Source organism: Polyodon spathula, chromosome 15, assembly GCF_017654505.1.
Source record: "Polyodon spathula isolate WHYD16114869_AA chromosome 15, ASM1765450v1, whole genome shotgun sequence".
Taxonomy (NCBI): domain Eukaryota; kingdom Metazoa; phylum Chordata; class Actinopteri; order Acipenseriformes; family Polyodontidae; genus Polyodon; species Polyodon spathula.
The window spans coordinates 7821585-7840433 of NC_054548.1; the positions used below are offsets into that span (position 1 = coordinate 7821585).

Sequence of the window (18849 nt, forward strand, 5' to 3'; positions counted from 1 at the left end):
ACAAAATATAGCCTTACATTAAGCAGCTTAGCCTTGTCACAAAGGTGGCACATTTTACAAGTGTTAATGAAAAAAAACAGATTAATAAACACTGTGCAGAGAAATTGTTATTAACTGTGGTATGCATTCTTGCAAACACTCCTTCAGTCTTCACATAGAAGGCAGACATTGTTTTTGCATTTCGTGATTTTGTCAAAAATATAAAAAATTTAAAAGAAACGTTAGGTTACTTACCGTAACCCTGGTTCCTTCCATTTCCAGATTCATTGATATAAACCAGAACTGCACATTTTTCAATAATGACTTGGAAACACTCTTACATCTTTTTTACTCTTGTGCCTTTTTTACTTCTTTTTGGAATGATCTTTGTACGCATATTTATGAAAAGGTCTTCACATTCCCTTAACAGCTGAAGTAATCCTTTGTTTTAATGAAAATAATTCTAACAAGGGTATTGAATTCATTGTAAATCTCTTTTTAATGCTTGCCAAGTTATATATACACAAATCTAAGTTTTTGAATTATATTCCCAACTGAGTTTTCTTAGAAGAACTTAAATATTATTTAGATTCTTTAAAACAAATTTAAAAAAAAAACTGTAAAAGTCTGGTTTCAATTAAAAAAAAAAAAAAAAAAAATACAATAAGGTTTTTAATTTCCACCCCTAGGTTTTTCTGTTTTTTCTTCTTTGTATTAATACAATTTCTTGTGTGTGTGTGTGTGTGTGTGTGTGTGTGTGTTGTTTCCATGTCAACCAACTGTTAAACTACCACATTTAAACAACTCTTTATAGAGGGCCCTTATACTAAAATATATATATCCAAAATAATCATCCAAAATAATTTTGAAAGAAAAAGACAATTTCTGTCTTTGATTTAGACATTTCAACCTCCCAGCTGCAAACTCACATTTCCGCCCCAATAGCATGCCTCCTAGCAAGTACAGAGCTAATATTTCTACCCCTTTTCCGTTTACTGTCAGAAACAGCTGGCGGACTGTACCACCTTCTAATGCTGAGACACATCTGAAGTGGGTTAAACGTCTGAGATCAACCAGTTAATATACATTTATTTATTTTGAATGAATGAATGAAACATTGAAATAAATATTGTCAAAATATTCCTTAAATGCTGCTTTGTAATATTTAAATTAAGAAAAACATTGACCCCTAGGAAGTCGCCAGGTTGAGGCGATCCTTTTGATTTCTGAAGAGGATGTTATTGCACGTGCTGCGGTTGTATTTCCGCATATTATTATATCTTCAGTTGTAGTAGAATGAACAGCCTAAAATGTGAGACAGCTCCGAGAACAGTCAGAGAGAGACGTTTTATACAATGCATGTACGCTGTAGGGTTCATGGTAAGTGAAACATTCATTCAGCAGAGACCCCAATCAGAACAGTCTCTGAAAACGAAAGCTTTAGGTATATTGTGAAACGTAAACACATATAGTAATTTTGTTCTTGTTGAGACTTGTATCATTTTCTGCTGTGGTTCAAATCAGTTGTTACTGCAGTAACTGATTCCCAGAGTAGTCTAGGGTTGTCGATCATATGGTAAAGCTGGCGCAGACTGTAAAGGAAATGCATCTGTATCCGGTGTGGTGTTATAAAGTGGTACGTCGTCACAATGTGGTACGCGTACCAAAACTGCGATGTGACGATTAATTATATATATATATATATTTTTTTTTGCAAACCATTAGTTATACATATGTTATTTTCTTAATGGTGGAAAAATATAATAAATTAAATTAAAAATGATGAAATAGACCGAAAGCAGCACAACGTGCCAGATTTAAATGGGCACTTCCATGCTTTCTAAGCGGAAATTGTTTCGAAGTTGTTTAGGCATGTGCGAGTAAGCGCAGCGTGCTGCATACCACTCTTTACCTGCGTACCTGAAAATAACAGTACACAGGTTGTACAGGGATTGGACAATGTTTTTGTGCAGTCAGTCAATTAATCTGTATTTGATATAGTGCCCATCACAACCATCACAATAAATTGTCTCAAGGCGCTTCACAGGTGCAACATAACAGTAATTATTGATACCGTACAAGCAACAACAAACATTAAAACATTGAATACAAAAATCAATTAAAATGCAATACAATACAGGGTAAAAACATTGCTTAATGTTAAGATGTGAACGATAGATTATAAAAGTATGTCTTCAGTCGTGTTTTAAAAACTGCAACAGCTGGTGCCTCCCTTACGGAAACGGAGCCGATTCCATAATTTGGGGTTCCTAATGCCAAATGCTCTGCCACCTGTGTTCTCTTTTGAAACCTTAGGGACAGTAAGCAATCCTGCATCCTGGGATCACAATGGTCATCTAGGTGTATGGGATTAAAATACCATTTAAATATGAAAGAGTCAAACCATTTAATGCTTTGTAAGTAATAAGCTCAACCTTAAAATCGACCCTAAACCTGACAGGAAGCCAGTGTAGGGCTGCCAATACCAGTGTAATGTGATCAAGTCTTCTACTTCTTGTTAAAACCCAGGCAGCAGCGTTTTGGACAAGCTACAATCGGGATAACACATATCTGGGAATACCAGAAAGCAGAGCATTGCAATAATCCAGTCTGGATGTTATGAAAGCATGCATTAGCCTCTCTGCATCGTCCATGGAAAGAAAGCATCTTAGTTTAGCAATATTTCTAAATGAAAAATAAGGCACTTTAGTTATTTTTCTAATTTGAGGTTTGAAGAGACATCTGGGTCAAAAATCATGCAGATTCCCAGATTTCTCAATTCAAACCTCAACTTAAATGGGAAGCTTTCAACTGCAAGAACATCTGAATTTGTATTATTTAATTTCCTTTTTGATGCCAATATCATTACCGCTGTTTTATGACAGTTTAACTTTAAATAGTTTTTTTTGACATCCATTGCTTAATGTTGGCCAAACAGATAGTAAGGATTGAGGTGTCACCTGGTTTAAGGAATAAATATAATTGGGTATCATCTGCATAGCAATGAAAATTGACCGGATAACATCGCCCAAAGGCAGCATGTAGAGGGAGAACAAAATTGGCCCAAGAACAGTGCAAGGGCTGTTTCGTCTCAGGTGCATGTGTTATGTAAATGGTATTTGTGTAATAATATATGGGCTCCATCTCCTTGCTGCCAGTCAGTTTTAACAGACTGTGTAGATCTGACAGACTGTGTTAAAGGATAATAGTAGTAGGCACCCAGGAGACTGCCGTTCAATGATTCTTTTCTCTATTTTGTAGAATCCAGTAACACAGTATATTTGGCAGTGCACATCCCAGCAACAAAAAAATTACTTGGAAGTGCCTGCACAGTACATGCTGTACGTCGGTGTGATAGCCTATACTTTGACATTTTCCATGAACTGCAAAATCCAATTGTGATTAAACATTACTGAGATTATCTTAACCTGAGGATTAAGATGTATTTGGCTCACTTACAATTGTACTTAAATGCTAATCCAGTTGGTAGAATAAGTTCAGTTTCAGAATCTGTGTCTATATGGAGGAAATTGTCCGTCTGTTTGTGCGTCCAGTCAGTGTCATTAGAAAACTGTAACACATGGACGGCTTCTAGATGTTACACTCTGATACTTTTTCATGATACTGTTAGCTCTAGTTTTGTATTTACAGATTTGGTGATGGTGTATGTCATTAACATGCTCATTTAAATAAGTGCATTTCTGTTTTTTTAGGATCTTTTTGGCGTCAGTATGATCATCCCCTTACTAAGCCATCATGTCAAGTCCCTTGGAGCAAGTCCAACAATAGCAGGAATAGTAGGTCTGTATTACTAGTGTATAGTTTCCATTACAAATCCTATTTCTGAAGTTAAAAGATTATGTTTGTGCTCTCCTCTCCTATATATATATATATATATATATATATATATATATATATATATATATATATATATATATATTTCCCTAAAATTGAAGGATGTGAAGTATGAGACTTCATAAGAGTGTCTTACAGAATGAAAAAGGTAATTGGTACGGTTTGTCTCTGTTTATGACCGTGAAAATTTCATTTTTTTATTGTAATGAATGTACGTCGAATGTTATTTACATATTCCAGACGTAATAACATAGAGTATCTCTCATTTATATTATATATATATTAGTATATATATAATTATTCATATATATATGTTAATATATATATATATATATATATATATATATATATATATATATAATTATTTTTTTTTTTTTTTTTTTATTATTATTGCATTTCAGGTTCCATATATGGCATCCTTCAACTTTTTTCCAGTACATTAGTAGTAAGTATTAAGTATTAACTCTACATTATGTAGACTCTTACTATTAACTCTGGATTATGAGAAATACACCAACAATTAAAATCTTATTCAGTCCAGATGTATTTGTTTTCGATTCATGAACACCCTTTATTTAGTCTGTTGTCGTTTTCATTGGGAAAGGGTTATCAAGAGAATACTGTTAAATGGCTAAGGTAGGTGGCCGATTTTAATGTCACTGTTTTGAATTGACTGGAAATGATTTGAATTCCGAGAGTTTATATAAAGCAGGTGATTTCAGGCATACCAGTGTTTAGAATAAAGCATGATAAAAAGCCAATATGGCTCGGTGGATGCCATGAAAAAAGGGGTTGTGATGTTCAGCAGGTGAAACGTGTACTGTAATTTGGCAGAAAGATTCAAAGAATGAAAATTGGCTGACATAAAAGGTTATTCCACTACTGTATACTGCACTAGAGAAGGCCATTTTCTTAAACCCTGGAGAGGATGAAAATTCAGCACAGTCACTGACCCAGGGCTCTCCAAAACTTCTTCCCATTGAGGGTCCAGGACTGAAGGTCCCAGAAGAATTGTTGGGGGTCCCAATAAAGTTCAGTGTGTTAATGTTATGGTACACAAACATTATTTCTTAAGTCATTAAAGTTTTGACAATGTTTTAAGAACAACAATAAGAGTCACAAAAAAAAAGAAAAACAAAATGGCTTATCATTGTTCTCTATATTATATCTAGCTATGGTAATTTAGAAAATAAACTACTGGTACCCAACATCATAACTACAATTAATTCTGCCAAGAATTAACAATCAACCAGTAGACCCTTAAACAGCAGTATTACTACAGTACATGCAAAATAGACAGCGGAAAATGAACCTACCCTGGCTACTACATGGCAGGACTTTGTTGTCTTTTAAACACCATACTTAAAAAGATGCAGAAAAAACTGGTTCAGTTCTTTAGGGGGCAAAAAAATCAATTCAACTTCTGTGTCATTTATCTATGTCTTTCAAATGCAATCGTGCACAGGAGGTCATGTGAAAGGACGGCAGCTCAGTACAGTGTTCAGTCCTTGTCTTGTTTTGTCAGTGCCTTGTTTTGTCGTAACGTTGTTTGTGTTGATATTATGCATTGTTGCTGTTTTGTTGATTTTCTAAACTTGATAAATTAAATGCATGTTTAATACATTGCATAGTTTTTAAGGAATAAAGTTTTTATTCCTAGTAAATCATGTGCCAGTGTAGCAACCTCAATCTATGAACTAAATTAAATCGAGTGGTCTATTTTAGTTTGTTGTAACATGTAAATCTGTTGTTTGCAGAGCGTGATATTGAGAACGGGTTTGAACATGAAAATAAATATGGTTATTGTTTTAAGAATAATACTGCCACTGTATCACAGTAGACTAGATGTTATCATTTACATTTTATTTTACCTGTATTTATCCTTTATTCTCAATGGATCTTTTAAAACACACCTCTTAATTAATAATTTGCAAAGGTTTATAACAAACATGATTTTAAGAATTTATACCATTACTACTCATCATTTTAGAAAAAAGCTAACCCACATGTCATTCTCCATCCGTGACAGAGTGGCAGTATTTTAATGACAGGTTACTTCTATTGTGAAGTTTTGGTTCCTGCAATCTTTTGAAATCAAGTCTGTGTCACCATTAATATATATAGTCAAGTCTGTGCCACACATTTATATATATATATATATATATATATATATATATATATATATATATATATATATATATATATATATATATATATATATATTCTTATGACCACTGGGTTCTGATATATATTTTAAAACGTTGTATATTGTCCAAACTCTTAGCAGTTGTTAAACAATGTTGTTTTCACGCACACAAATCAAGCCGTTCCGGAAGTTTGGTATGAAGTTGCAACAAGAAAATGTAAATGCAAAAATTACTTATCAAAAATATGTTAAAAACTGGATGATTTTCTTAACCTTAATAACATATAAATTTTAATTGTGGGTTAGCAGTGTGGTCTTTCACAAGGTCATTGCATGCCACATTAGTGTCAAGGCCCCTTGCACAAAACAATGTGTCATTGATCATGTTCTGTGTCTGGTCTAGCAAAAAAAAAAAAAAAAAATACAAACATGTTTTGGATCATTAGTGATCTGTCTAAGACTTATGATCCCATCTACTTAAGTAGAAGACCTTCTTCACTTTGCCTCTGTGCATTCCAAGGTGGTATCAGAAGTCATTGAGATGGTGTAAGGGTTTGAATTTACAACCCAGTAAAGCTCAGGGTCAGTCCAAGTCTTTCTCACCCAGTTGTTTTGGAAGGTCCACACCCTACTGTGCCCTGAAAGCTAGGAACTCAAGACATCTCTTTGTGAGATTCCAATGATTCTAACTCTCAGCATCCCTGTACACTGGAATGTCTAGTCAATGTGTTTTTGCTATGTCTTCTTTTTTTAAATATTCAAAGCTCTGAACCTTCTTCAGTTCTGTTTGATTGTGAGCACAGTGATACATTAATAAGTCCCAGAATCTGTAGGGCACATAGACTAGGTTTGTCCTGGACGGATTTTGTATTGCCTTACCTCTTTCCAGATGAAAGGCTGGTAGTCAGTATCTGTTATTTTTTTTTGTTTGTTTGTTTGTATTGTTTTGTGTATCGGAGGTGTCTCAAAGGTGGCAATATGCATAAAATTGAATAGTGAAATTCATCTGATTGCAATGATTTCACCAAACTTTATATATTTACTGTTGCACTAATGCCTGTCAATAACCCCCTAGTTTCCCTGGGTCTGTTTAATACTATTGCCAGTTTAATCAGATAGTTTGTGCTCTTCCATTTAGGGTTGTTTTTTATTTTACAAAATTGTGCAAACTTAGCATGGGGGGAAATGCTCTGTGATAATGGCCCATGCCATCCCAGAGATGCTGAGTGTTATAACTAATAACTTTGGGTTTCTTATATATGATTATTTTGAATGGAAACACAGCTTTTTCTGTCTTCGTAAACAAGAGAAATGTTTTGATTTTAAATGTAAAAAATAAACTTAATTGTCAGTACATTGGTTCCTAATATAGGACACTGTGCTTCGCAAAGTGCGCCTGTGAGTCTAGGAAATAATTTAAGATCCCCATTATGTAGCAGTCTGAGCCATTCCAGGTTTTCCAGGGAGCCTTAATTTGAAGTTACCTGTACAAAAGGTATGTGGTGTGTTTTTATTATACTCACAGTTAAAACTGAAGTGGCTTTTGCTTAACTTATACCTTAGGTACAAGGTGGACTTCCAGGTGTTAGAAATATAGATACAAAGGCCATTAAGTTTGTATATTTGAAGAAAGTGTACCAGGTGGGGTAAATAGAGTTAGACAAGGAAGTTGAGAGAGATTTAGCTTTCTTTACCCAGAGGATATAGTTAATTTGCAACAAGAAATCAACTCTGTTGCTGAATGTTCCAACAAAGTAATTAATTTAGTGTCACGCCTTTTTGCTTTATTATTTATTTTGTACTTGCCAGGTGTTTGTATTACCGAGGTAGATTGAGAGCATGTTTAACAAAATATGCAGTATGACAAGTTTGTGTTAAAGTAAAATATGTCCAGTAGTTTAAATGTGTGTTTGTTCAGTTTTATCTTACACATATTTTGTGTACCACTGGTGCTTTCTTAGATACAGATATGTTTCTTGTTTAATGAATTATAAACCAAACAACAGTGTTGCTTACTTACAACAGTGTCCCATAGTTCTAACAGTGGCTTGTCCTCTTTTTTTTCCCTCAGGGCTGCTGGAGTGATGTTGTCGGAAGACGATACTCTTTGTTGGCATGTATTTTACTAAGTGCTTTGGGTTATGGCCTGCTTGGCCTCTCCACCAACATAGTGTTATTTATAGTGGCAAGAATTCCAGCGGGTGAGTGGAAAGAACACCCAATGACTACATCAGAAAACACAGATCCAAAAATAAAATACAAAATATAATAATGCAGTAAGCAATCAGTGAAGCAGTCAACAATCAAACAGTAACACATCTACTCAACTGCTTAAAACATGCACAACTCTCAAGTAGATAATCGTGCAGCTTACTCTTAAATTGTGCTAAAGTTATTCGGGACTGCAACTTAAGTTTAGTTTGTAAACCATTCCAAGACCAAGGAGCAAAATAGGCAAACAATCTTTTAGCAGTCTGTACACACTTTAGGAACCATGAAATAAAAAAATGTATGCAAGTTACAAAAAGAGACTATGAAGTATTAATTTAAATATGGAGGTAATTTACAAAAATAGCCTTATATAACAGAATATACCCATGCTTCAACCTTCGCAAAGCCAAGGAGTCATTTTGATATCACCTGACCGAAAATCAAATTGCATGTTCTTCAAAATGTTGTTTGCATCCAAGTAACATTTCAGTTGATTACTGACCATAAAATCCTAAATTTTTGCCAAAACTGGAAATTGGCCTGTAATTGTTCATGTCAGAAGGATTTCCAGCTTTTAAGAGAGGAGTAACACAGGCCGACTTCCAGACATCAGGCAGTTCATTTGACACAATTGAAAGATTATAAATATAAGTAATCTGTTCTGCAATAACTACAGCTGCAGTTTTAATAAAAAACGGATCTAAGCCATCAGGACCTACCGGCTTTTTAGTCAATAGCTTGTAGAGATTGTAATATATCAGTTACTTAAAAAGAACAAAATTGAAAGCTGAATAAACATGGGGAGGATAGACTGTTACTAGGGGAGTTGCATAGAAGTTCAAAATCAGAGACATCACTGTTTCAATCTTCAAAAATATGACCTGCTTTATAGAAATGCTCATTAAAGGCATTCATATATCTAATCTTATCTTCAAAGTAATTGAATTTCCTGATACTATTTGCTGAGGAAAGTTTAATTGTTTTACAAAATTTAGTATGATATATTGAAATCTTCAGTCATGAGTTTAAGATAGTAATCAGATTTAGTTTTCTTAATTAAGAAGGTACTCTTAATTCTGAGTTCTTTAAATTCACACCAGTCCTCTGTGTTTTTGGTCTTCCTAACTTTCCCAACACTTATTCCTTTGATGAATAAGTTCAGCAAGATCTTGAGAGAACCATCTTGAGAGAAGCTATTAAAATAAAAGGATGTTTAAACACCAACAGAGCATCCTCCACTGTTGGAATTAACATAATTGCAATGATTGACACATCTGATCATCGGTTCATGCAGAACTAACCATTTTTGTATAAATTAGTTCTGGTCTTTTTATATTTGCAGGAATCTTCAAGCATTCCCTTTCCATCTGCAGAGCTCTTCTATCAGATCTGGTTTCTGAGAGTGAGCGCCCCCTAGTGATGGGACATTTCAATGCAGCTTCCAGTGTGGGGTTTATTCTCGGCCCGGTTGTGGGTGGCTACCTCACAGAACTCAAGGGGGGGTTCTACATATCCTCTTTTGTTTGCAGTTCAATTTTTATTTTAAATGCAGGTACTGTATGCACAGTATTGTACATACTGTAGGATTTATTTTAAGTTCTCAGTTAAGACAGCATGTGGTAGATTTTCAAAGGCGACTAAGGACTTTAGACGGGCGTAACTCAGCTTTTTAGATGTTTGGACGGGGGTCTAGTGTAAGAGCGATTTTCTAAAGTGTCTAAATTCCCACATTCATGTCCTTAGATGCCCTGCCCCGTCTATCGGTGTCTAATTGGGTTTTTGTGAACATTATTTACATTTATCTTAAACAACTATCGAGTCAGAATCATGTATTGATTGCTGAAAAATAATTATGTTTGTGTGTGTATATAGTTCATCCCATACAAAAAAAATCTATAGTGTTACTATAAGATCCTGTAGGATTTCTAAGGTGCCCTACGTTATTCCTATAATATCCTGTAGTATTTGTATAGTATTTCTGTTTGTACTACTTCGTTCTGTAGTGTTGTATAATATTTACTATAGAATTCTGTAGTGTTTCTCTATAGTAACCAATTAACACAATTTTACTATAAGATTCCTATAGTAAAACTATAGAATTCTTGTCATAAGGGATTATACGTTAATTTATCCTCCCATAATTAGCATTTTCTGTATTTTCTCAACACTTCTTCACATTAGTTTTTGGAGTTTACCCAAAATGACATTCATGTTTTTATTACAGGAAATAAACATGGAAAAATCTGATCAGTACCATGTTAATAATGTGATCAATAAGCACGAAAAAGTCCTCAAATAATGTCTGGGCAATAACAGACATTCAAAAGATTTTAAGTAAATTATCAAGCAGTATTTATGTATCGCTACGGGGTACAACATACCAAAAAGTTTTCATTCAAATTAAGTTGCACTATAACACAAATGTATTTTCTCTGTTCCTTTTGCATGGGGAGAACAAAATAATGCAACAGTGTTCCAGTGCAAGGTCTGATGCTTTTTTTTTTTTTTTAAATACATGGAGAGTATCAGAAATGAAAAGGTGATTTAATTTCATGTTATCTAATAACAAAACAAAGTCCTCTCACTTAAGAGTCTCATTACTAAATTAAGAACATATTCCATTTTATTTTGTTTTTCTGAGGCTGCATCAGGCTGCCTTTTGAGCATTCGTCTTTCTCATCCAACGCTTTTATTTTGACTAGTGGGTTTGTCTGCTCCCTTTCTTTCTGCAGGGGGAGAGGTGCACACTGCTTTGCAACGTCTAAAACCTGGGTGAAATGCATCACTTCCCATTGATCTGCATACAATTTTGAAAAAGACTTCGGACTTTTGACTAAAATTTAGTCACCTTTGAAAATCTACCCCATTGTGTTTTGTGGTTCTTGAATCTCAGCCACCGTATACTTATTACAGGTGGTTGAGATGTTTTTTTATTGAGATGTTTTTTTTCACTGTTAAAAAAAAAAAAAAAAGTAAAGATACAGTGGCCCATTCAAAAAAAAAAATTTCAACATTAACATATAAACCCTAGTTTTGTAATATTACTTAATGTGTTTCCTTTAAAATGTTGTTGATATAAAAAAGGATATTTGGTATAAAAAATAAATTAATAATAATTTTCAAAACAACCTGTTGCAGGAACATGTACCCTGTACTTACAGCCTAACCCCTTGACGATCAAGGAATGACATTAAAGTGTGCAAATTTGAGTGTGGGACACTTTAAATATACAGTAGAAATATATTATAAATTACAAAAATAAATAAATACTGAACACACTTTAATTTACAGGTTAACCTCATCTCCATCATTTCAGTGCTGCATACCGTATGCTTCTATAATATTAAAGTGTTAGTGACTGCATCGTCAAAAACAGTAAGAAATTCGCAAAACTTGCATTTCCAGGACAACACCACACTGCATTAAAGCAACAATATACACTTAAAGGAGGAGGGGGCTGATCATGGAAAATACGTCTGTTGAGTCTTGTTTCAGTTGACTGAAGCTAGAAAATGTGATTTTTGAAGATGCCACACCTGCTTTAGAATCATTTTTAACTTGATGTAACAAGTCATTTACTAAGATAATAGATATGACATTGATGTTTCTACTTCAGAGGACCTGTATATTGCTTTTTATTCAAACAAATACAGTGCTTCCCCTTTAAGATGGCAGATAAGAGAGCAAACTATGTATTGTACTGTTCCTTCCGCGTAGGTTAGACTCCAGACAACCTAACCAAATACACAAACAGCAGGGATAGTAGTATGCAATGGTAAGTAGCTAGAAATGAGTTGCATTATGCATTCGAGATTGAGATCAGTCTAATGTTGTAACATTTTTTGCAGTGTGGGGAAAAAATGCATTCCTGATCCCTTTGCTACTCGCCCTATTCAAAATCCACTTTCTGTTTTTCTGTATTGACACAACCCACACAAAAAACAAAAATAAAAAACATGACATTTTAAAACAATTAAAGCATATGATTTATTTGGTTGAAAAAGCCATCAATTAATGTAAATAATACATACATAACATGCATACTTATTATACCATAATTCAAGGTAATAGATTAACCTCCAAAAAGCAAAATACACAATTTCTGATATTTTAAAAAATATACAAAAACAAACAAACTTATGTTATTTAAAGTATTTGTTCATGACAAAAGTATTGGCACCCCTGCTTTAATATTTAGTCTGTCCTCCTTTTGCTTTTAATGCGTTTTTTTGCTTTTTACTGTAACCTGTATGTTGCATCTTGTTGATGAAATCTTGGCCCATTCTGTCTTGCATATTTCGTTCAGTTCAGACAGATTGGATACACAATCTTTCTTTAAGTCCTTGGCTGTTAATCTTTGATATTTCTGAACTGCGTGGACAATTCTCCTACCTGCTATACCCTTACATTGTTTTTGGACATCCAATTCTTTAAGCGTTTATTGTGGATTTTTGTATTCTGTATTTCTTTGATGTGGATCTGTAGCCATTTCCTTTGTTGTAGTTTGTGTTTACGAGTGCTTCTCTCAACGTGAATCCAACTCCTTTGTCTTGAACATCAGCTGCTGTGTTGCCAAACGTTCTTGTTGTTCAACAGATGTTGGAAATAATTACTGTACCTCATCATGCAGCTTAATTACTGTGTAATATATTTTAGAATTAGCTATATTATACTTTTAATGTAAAGGTGTCAATACTGCCATGAACAAATATGCTTTTGTTTTTTTTCATAAAATGTGTTTGTTACACTACCAGAAATTGTGTAATTTTGTCTGTTATATTAGTTGGTGGCTAATGTTCACTAAATGCTCGTTTAATATGTTTTCCTGAATTATCTTAGATTGCATTCTGTTGCTGTAAGGAGTAGCCTTTTACAGTGAAAAGTAAAGCAATAAAAAAATGATATAATGACACTTTCTGGTGCAGTGTGATGAACGTACTGTGAGGAAAGCTTGATATTGTTGTTATTATTTCAAATAGAATGAAAATGTGGGTTACCCATATCTTGCCCTGCACCCTTCTCAACCAAAGAATGAAAAACACTTGACCAACCTTATTGATGATCGCTTTAGGTGATGAAAGTGAATGAGCACAAATGTAATTCACTGTATCAGTCATTTGTTTTAAGCTGATGAACGTTTCATCCTATAAAATCCTCAACAACTACTAGCATTATACAAAAGAACAATCCAATACTTGATGTGTTATTACAGTGTAAAGACCACTGTAGATTTGAAACAAAAAGACCTTCTGTTGAACTTGCGCTAACAGGCTAAACAGCTACATGTTGTTGTTTTTTAATGTTGCAGGTCTGGTGTGGATGTTACCATGGAAGGACTTTATCCAAGAGCACAAGTCCATCAGTAAAGACAACGATATCAGCATTGCCACAAAGAAGGAACATTCCAGGGATATCACAAATGGAAATTCGGTCAATGCGTTGACTGTAACCTCCTTAAAAAGTTTTTTCCAGCCTGCGTGTGATCAGGTTGTGTCAGTCCTGCAGAAGATCAGAGTAGTGGCCTGTTCTGACATGTGGGATGTGTTTTTGGTCCGTCTCTTCATGGGTGTGTCCGTAATGCTCTACTACAGTAACTTCGCATTGGCGCTTGAAGAAAGATTTTCGTTGAAACCAAAGGTGACTGGATATCTAATTAGCTACAGCAGCACACTTGGAGCTCTTGTTGGGATTTTGATTGGACCAGTGACAAAGCTCTATCACAACAATATGTATTTGATGCTGTTGCATTCAAGTATCTTCACTTGTTCCCTGATGTTTATATATGCAGTAGCTACCACTGTGTGGCTGGTTGTACTGTGCTCCACATTTTTTGCCGTCTCCACGACTGTCGGGCGAACCTGTATTACAGACCTGGAACTGAGGCGAGGAGGGACCCAGGCTAGTGGTACTTTAATAGGAGCTGGACAGTCTGTTACGGCAGTGGGTCGAGTTGTTGCTCCTTTGCTCTCAGGATTGGCACAGGAGTTCAGTCCGTGTGGTCCTCCAAGCCTAGGAACTGTGCTGGCTTTAGCAGCTGTCTTGCTAATGTTATTCAGAATACCCCATGACACTAAATGTGAAAAAAATGATTAAGTTGGCATGAGTAGCGATATGATTGTAATGAAAGGTCTGATATGTGGTTGACACAATCATTCATTATCGTGATATTATCATTTTTTTTTTTTTTTTATTTTGGCTTGATTTTTCTGAAACATTGTTAGCGATGATCGGATAATCGATGATAATGGTGTTTCCAACAATCATATAAAGCTAAAAGGGATCAGTGCCACCTCTACCTAGATTTGTGTTCCTTTGACTTTGACAACCAATCAGTCCACAAAGAGATGCTGAGCATCAGAAAATTACTTCAGTCCTGCCTCTAGTCAGAGAGAACAGTGCTAGGCTTCATTTTAAAAAGTCAACAATCAATACCAGAAAAAGAGTATATAAAACAAGAGAAAAAAAACAGGATTTATGATAATTGTGGTTATGATTGTTTAGGTTTGGATAACGTGGAAACTGAAGTGCACAATGTGAGATTAAAACTGCAGAAGAAAGGTATGTCTCAATAGGGATTGACCTTTATGGTATCCCTTTTTGAGCTTGAACTGAATAAAAAGAGGATCCTCTAGCAGGTAGAGCTCCATAACAGTAAAGAATATCTGTTCTGGGTTGCTTTTTTAGGGCTGTCCTGAGAAGGTATTGAGAGTTTATTCAGTATTCTAAAAAACTGTCTGGTCTGCCTTTTTATAAAGGCATTATTAGTTAAGAATGACTTACACAGTAATACAAATTATGTCATTTCTTTATCTTTTTAAAATATCTTTAATTTTTCTCACAAACAAAAAAACAGATTTCTTTGTTGATCATTTTATTGTAATAATTGTACATTATTGATAATATTAGAAATAAGTGCAATAAACAAACTATTAAGGACAATAAAGGTGCAATATTAAATGTATTTTTTAATTATACATTAATTTATTAGATTACAAAATACCTAGAGAAACACGTGCAGTGTCCCCAGTGTTATTTTCTTATCTTACTTACTGCATATTTACAAATTGTGAGTTAAGAACTGTAGAGGATTAATCAAGAGTTCAATTTATCATCAACATATAAATATTTTACTTAAGGAGAAATTAAACAAATAAGTTATTTTGATGTTTTAAGAGGTACAGTGGTAAAGGTCTGGTGTGTATATTTGTTTTATTTTTTAGATGTTTTTGGATGTTGTTTTGTGATATGTAGTTGTATGTGTTCTTGTATTAAAAAGTGACCATACTGTAATTTCAAAGAGTTTTATTCTTGTTGAAGACCATGTTTGTTTAATTTTTGAAAGTATGATACAAGTCTGCAAATTTTAAATACAGATATTTCTGTTATTTATTTGTCTGTTATAAAAGCTATAAAATATTGGGTTTACTTGGATTCAGGAACGTTCAGAAACTAATAAATGTGGACTTTCAAAGGGGTTAAGAGCTGTTTTCTGTATCTAATCAGTGAGTTGTATCAACTACTTAATTCTAAAAGGTAAATCTCATTGTGGCAGAATTCCATTTGTGTTTTCATTTTCATAATCATGAAATAATCCCACTCTCTTTTAAAGTGGTTTTAGCAAACCAGGTTTTAGTACCTGGAGATTGAAAATGTCCCGACACCTTCAACTGCCATATTTACAGGGCTTGCGAAAGTATTGACCCCCCCTTGGCATTTTTCCTATTTTGTTGCCTTACAACCTGGAATTAAAATTGATTTTTTGGGGGTTTGTATCATTTGATTTACACAACATGCCTACCACTTAGAGATGCAAAATATTTTTTTATTGTGAAACAAACAAGAAATAAGACAAAAAAACAGAAAACAGAAAACCACCATGCTTCACTGTGGGGATGGTGTTCTCAGGGTGGTGAGAGGTGTTGGGTTTGCGCCAGACATAGCATTTTCCTTGATGGCCAAAAAGCTCAATTTTAGTCTCATCTGACCAGAGTACCTTCTTCCATATGTTTGGGGAGTCTTCGACGAGTCTCTGACGAACACTAAACATGTTTGCTTATTTTTTTCTTTAAGCAATGGCTTTTTTCTGGCCACTCTTCCGTAAAACCCAGCTCTGTGGAGTGTACAGCTTAAAGTGGTCCTATGGACAGATACTCCAATCTCCACTGTGGAGCTTTGCAGCTCCTTCAGGGTTATCTTTGGTCTCTTTGTTGCCTCTCTGATTAATGCCCTCTGTGCCTGGCCCGTGAGTTTTGGTGGGCAGCCCTCTCTTGCCATGTTTGTTGTGGTGCCATATTCTTTCCATTTTTTAATAATGGCTTTAATGGTGCTCCATGGGATGTTCAAAGTTTCGGATATTTTTTTATAACCCAACCCTGATCTGTACTTCTCTACAACTTTGTCCCTGACCTGTTTGGAGAGCTCCTTGGTCTTCATGGTGCCGCTTGCTTGGTGGTGCCCCTTGCTTAGTGGTGTTGCAGACTCTGGGGCCTTTCAGAACAGGTGTGTATATACTGAGATCATGTAATAGATCATGTGACACTTAGATTGCACACAGGTGGACTTTATTTAACTAATCATGTGACTTCTGAAGGTAATTGGTTGCACCAGATCTTATTTAGAGGCTTAATAGCAAAGGGGGTGAATACATATGCACACACCACTTTTCCGTTATTTATTTTTTAGAATTTTGTTAAACAAGTTATTTTTTTCATTTCACTTCACCAATTTGGACTATTTTGTGTATTTTTTTAATTTTAATTCCGGTTGTCAGGCAACAAAATAGGAAAAATGCCAAGGGGGTGTCAATACTTTCGCAAGCCACTGTACCTGTCATCAACCAGCTAGATGCTTTACCTTATGATTGACATGCTTTCAGTCAGTAACATACTTTGAGACTGAAGACACTGCTGAATGTAAATGAACTAGAAATAGTAACAGACCTGAAAGGAAGGCAAGAAAACAAAAACTAATCTTAATCGACTTTATAATGCTTTAACATTAAAATACATGTTTCCAATATTTAGTTTGCAACAACTGACCACTTCCACAGCTTTTAAATGATTATTTTTGTATAGTACTCTGTGCATTTTTCTTTGTACAGACATGTTTATTGTTACATTTTCTTTGACTGGTTTTGTCTTTGCAAACCTTGGTGTTTTTTACAAGCTGCATTATGCATGTAAGACCACTAGATGGAAGCAAATTATACTACTGTTGCATTTTAAACAGACTCAAAATAACTGGGATTTAATCAACCTATACCTCACTAAACCGAGCCACGGTTGAGTTTCGTTGAGTATTTCTATTAAAAGTGAATCAACGCAGTTAGCGTCAACCACAAGGTAAAACTGTGATAATCATGTATGCACTCCAGGGTGACTTCCCTGGTGATGTAAAATGTTCTAAAAAAAGAATAAAGCTGTGGATTATCCTGACCAATCTACCACTTAGGCAACCAGAGTGCCATTCCCAAGAACCATCTAGAGAATTAAACTTGTTCCAAAATCCAGGCTCTCCACAGTGTTACAGTGGTCTATGGAGTGTGTTATATTAAAGGAATAATGCATGACACGGCATGTGTTGTGTAGGGATAACAACACGTCTGGGGTGGTTGGGCATGAGGCCGCAGGCCCAGTGAGTCCAGTACTCGAGAAGTGATGTTATCCCAGAGCAACACGCAACCTGGGGAGCATTATTCCATTATACAATGGCTCACACTGTAAAAAAATAAAAATAAAAATAAAAAATAGCACTGAGTAAAGTCAAATTTTCACTAATATTGTAACCTTTATTTGAGGAAGACGGAGTATTTTAATCAAGGACAAAAAGGTAAATCTTGACATTATTTCAATATATAATTGATACTAGCAAAGATTATCTATCTAAAGTGTTATTTATGTTTAAAGTGATTTAATAACAATAGGACTTCTCAAGTGTTTTATGTATGCTGTGAACACACTGTTGGCAGAACTCTGCATTGGTATATTAATGTTAGGGCTCAGGGGTGTTACTATAAAACACCTGTATATTCCTTTCGTGCCACCAGTTGAAAAGGATACATCTGTGTACCAGTTTGGTGGCTGTCGTTCACAAAAAAAAAAAAAAAAAAAAATAGTATGACAGGTTTTACAAGCAACGGATCCAGTCGAGTGTTTATTATTTTTCATTCGCTATGATTCCAGAATAATCCCACACTTCTAATTTACCCGTCGAACTACATAATGTAAGCCCTGCGCTATCTTTTGTTTCACCTCGTTCACCAAACAGTCGGACGTGATATATATATATATAAAAAAATAATAAAAACCTGTGACGTATCAAAGAAGCGAGAACAACACTGCTTAGTCACCTGACTCCTTCCTAATCGCCTCCTGCTTTAGTGCAGGAAATACTGGGACATTTACCTTCTAATACGTTATTTGGGAAATAGTTATAGACGAGTACACAGAAAACGTTTCTGGTGATTCAAATGCTGACGGATATTTATTTATTTTTTTTTTTTTATTGATCCGCACCCGCGAAAAAGTTCACATTCCGACCCGAACCCGATCCGCTTTTGCTGGTCACCCGCGGGTACCCGCCCCAATGCAGGACTCTATCCAGTGCTGTAGAAATGCCTAATAAAAGACTGTCTCAGATCAAGCATTTGTCTATACTAA

General features: G+C 34.9%; 1 protein-coding gene across 1 annotated transcript; it reads left to right on the plus strand.

Moving 5' to 3' along the window:
* Nucleotides 1-1221: 1221 nt before the first annotated feature.
* LOC121327602 (major facilitator superfamily domain-containing protein 9-like) lies at nt 1222-15662 on the plus strand. Its single transcript, XM_041271711.1, has 6 exons — nt 1222-1359; nt 3693-3780; nt 4236-4279; nt 8052-8181; nt 9534-9743; nt 13500-15662. Exons 1-6 carry the CDS (start codon nt 1276-1278, stop codon nt 14282-14284), a joined length of 1341 nt encoding a protein of 446 aa, XP_041127645.1. The 5' UTR covers nt 1222-1275; the 3' UTR covers nt 14285-15662.
* Nucleotides 15663-18849: the final 3187 nt, after the last annotated feature.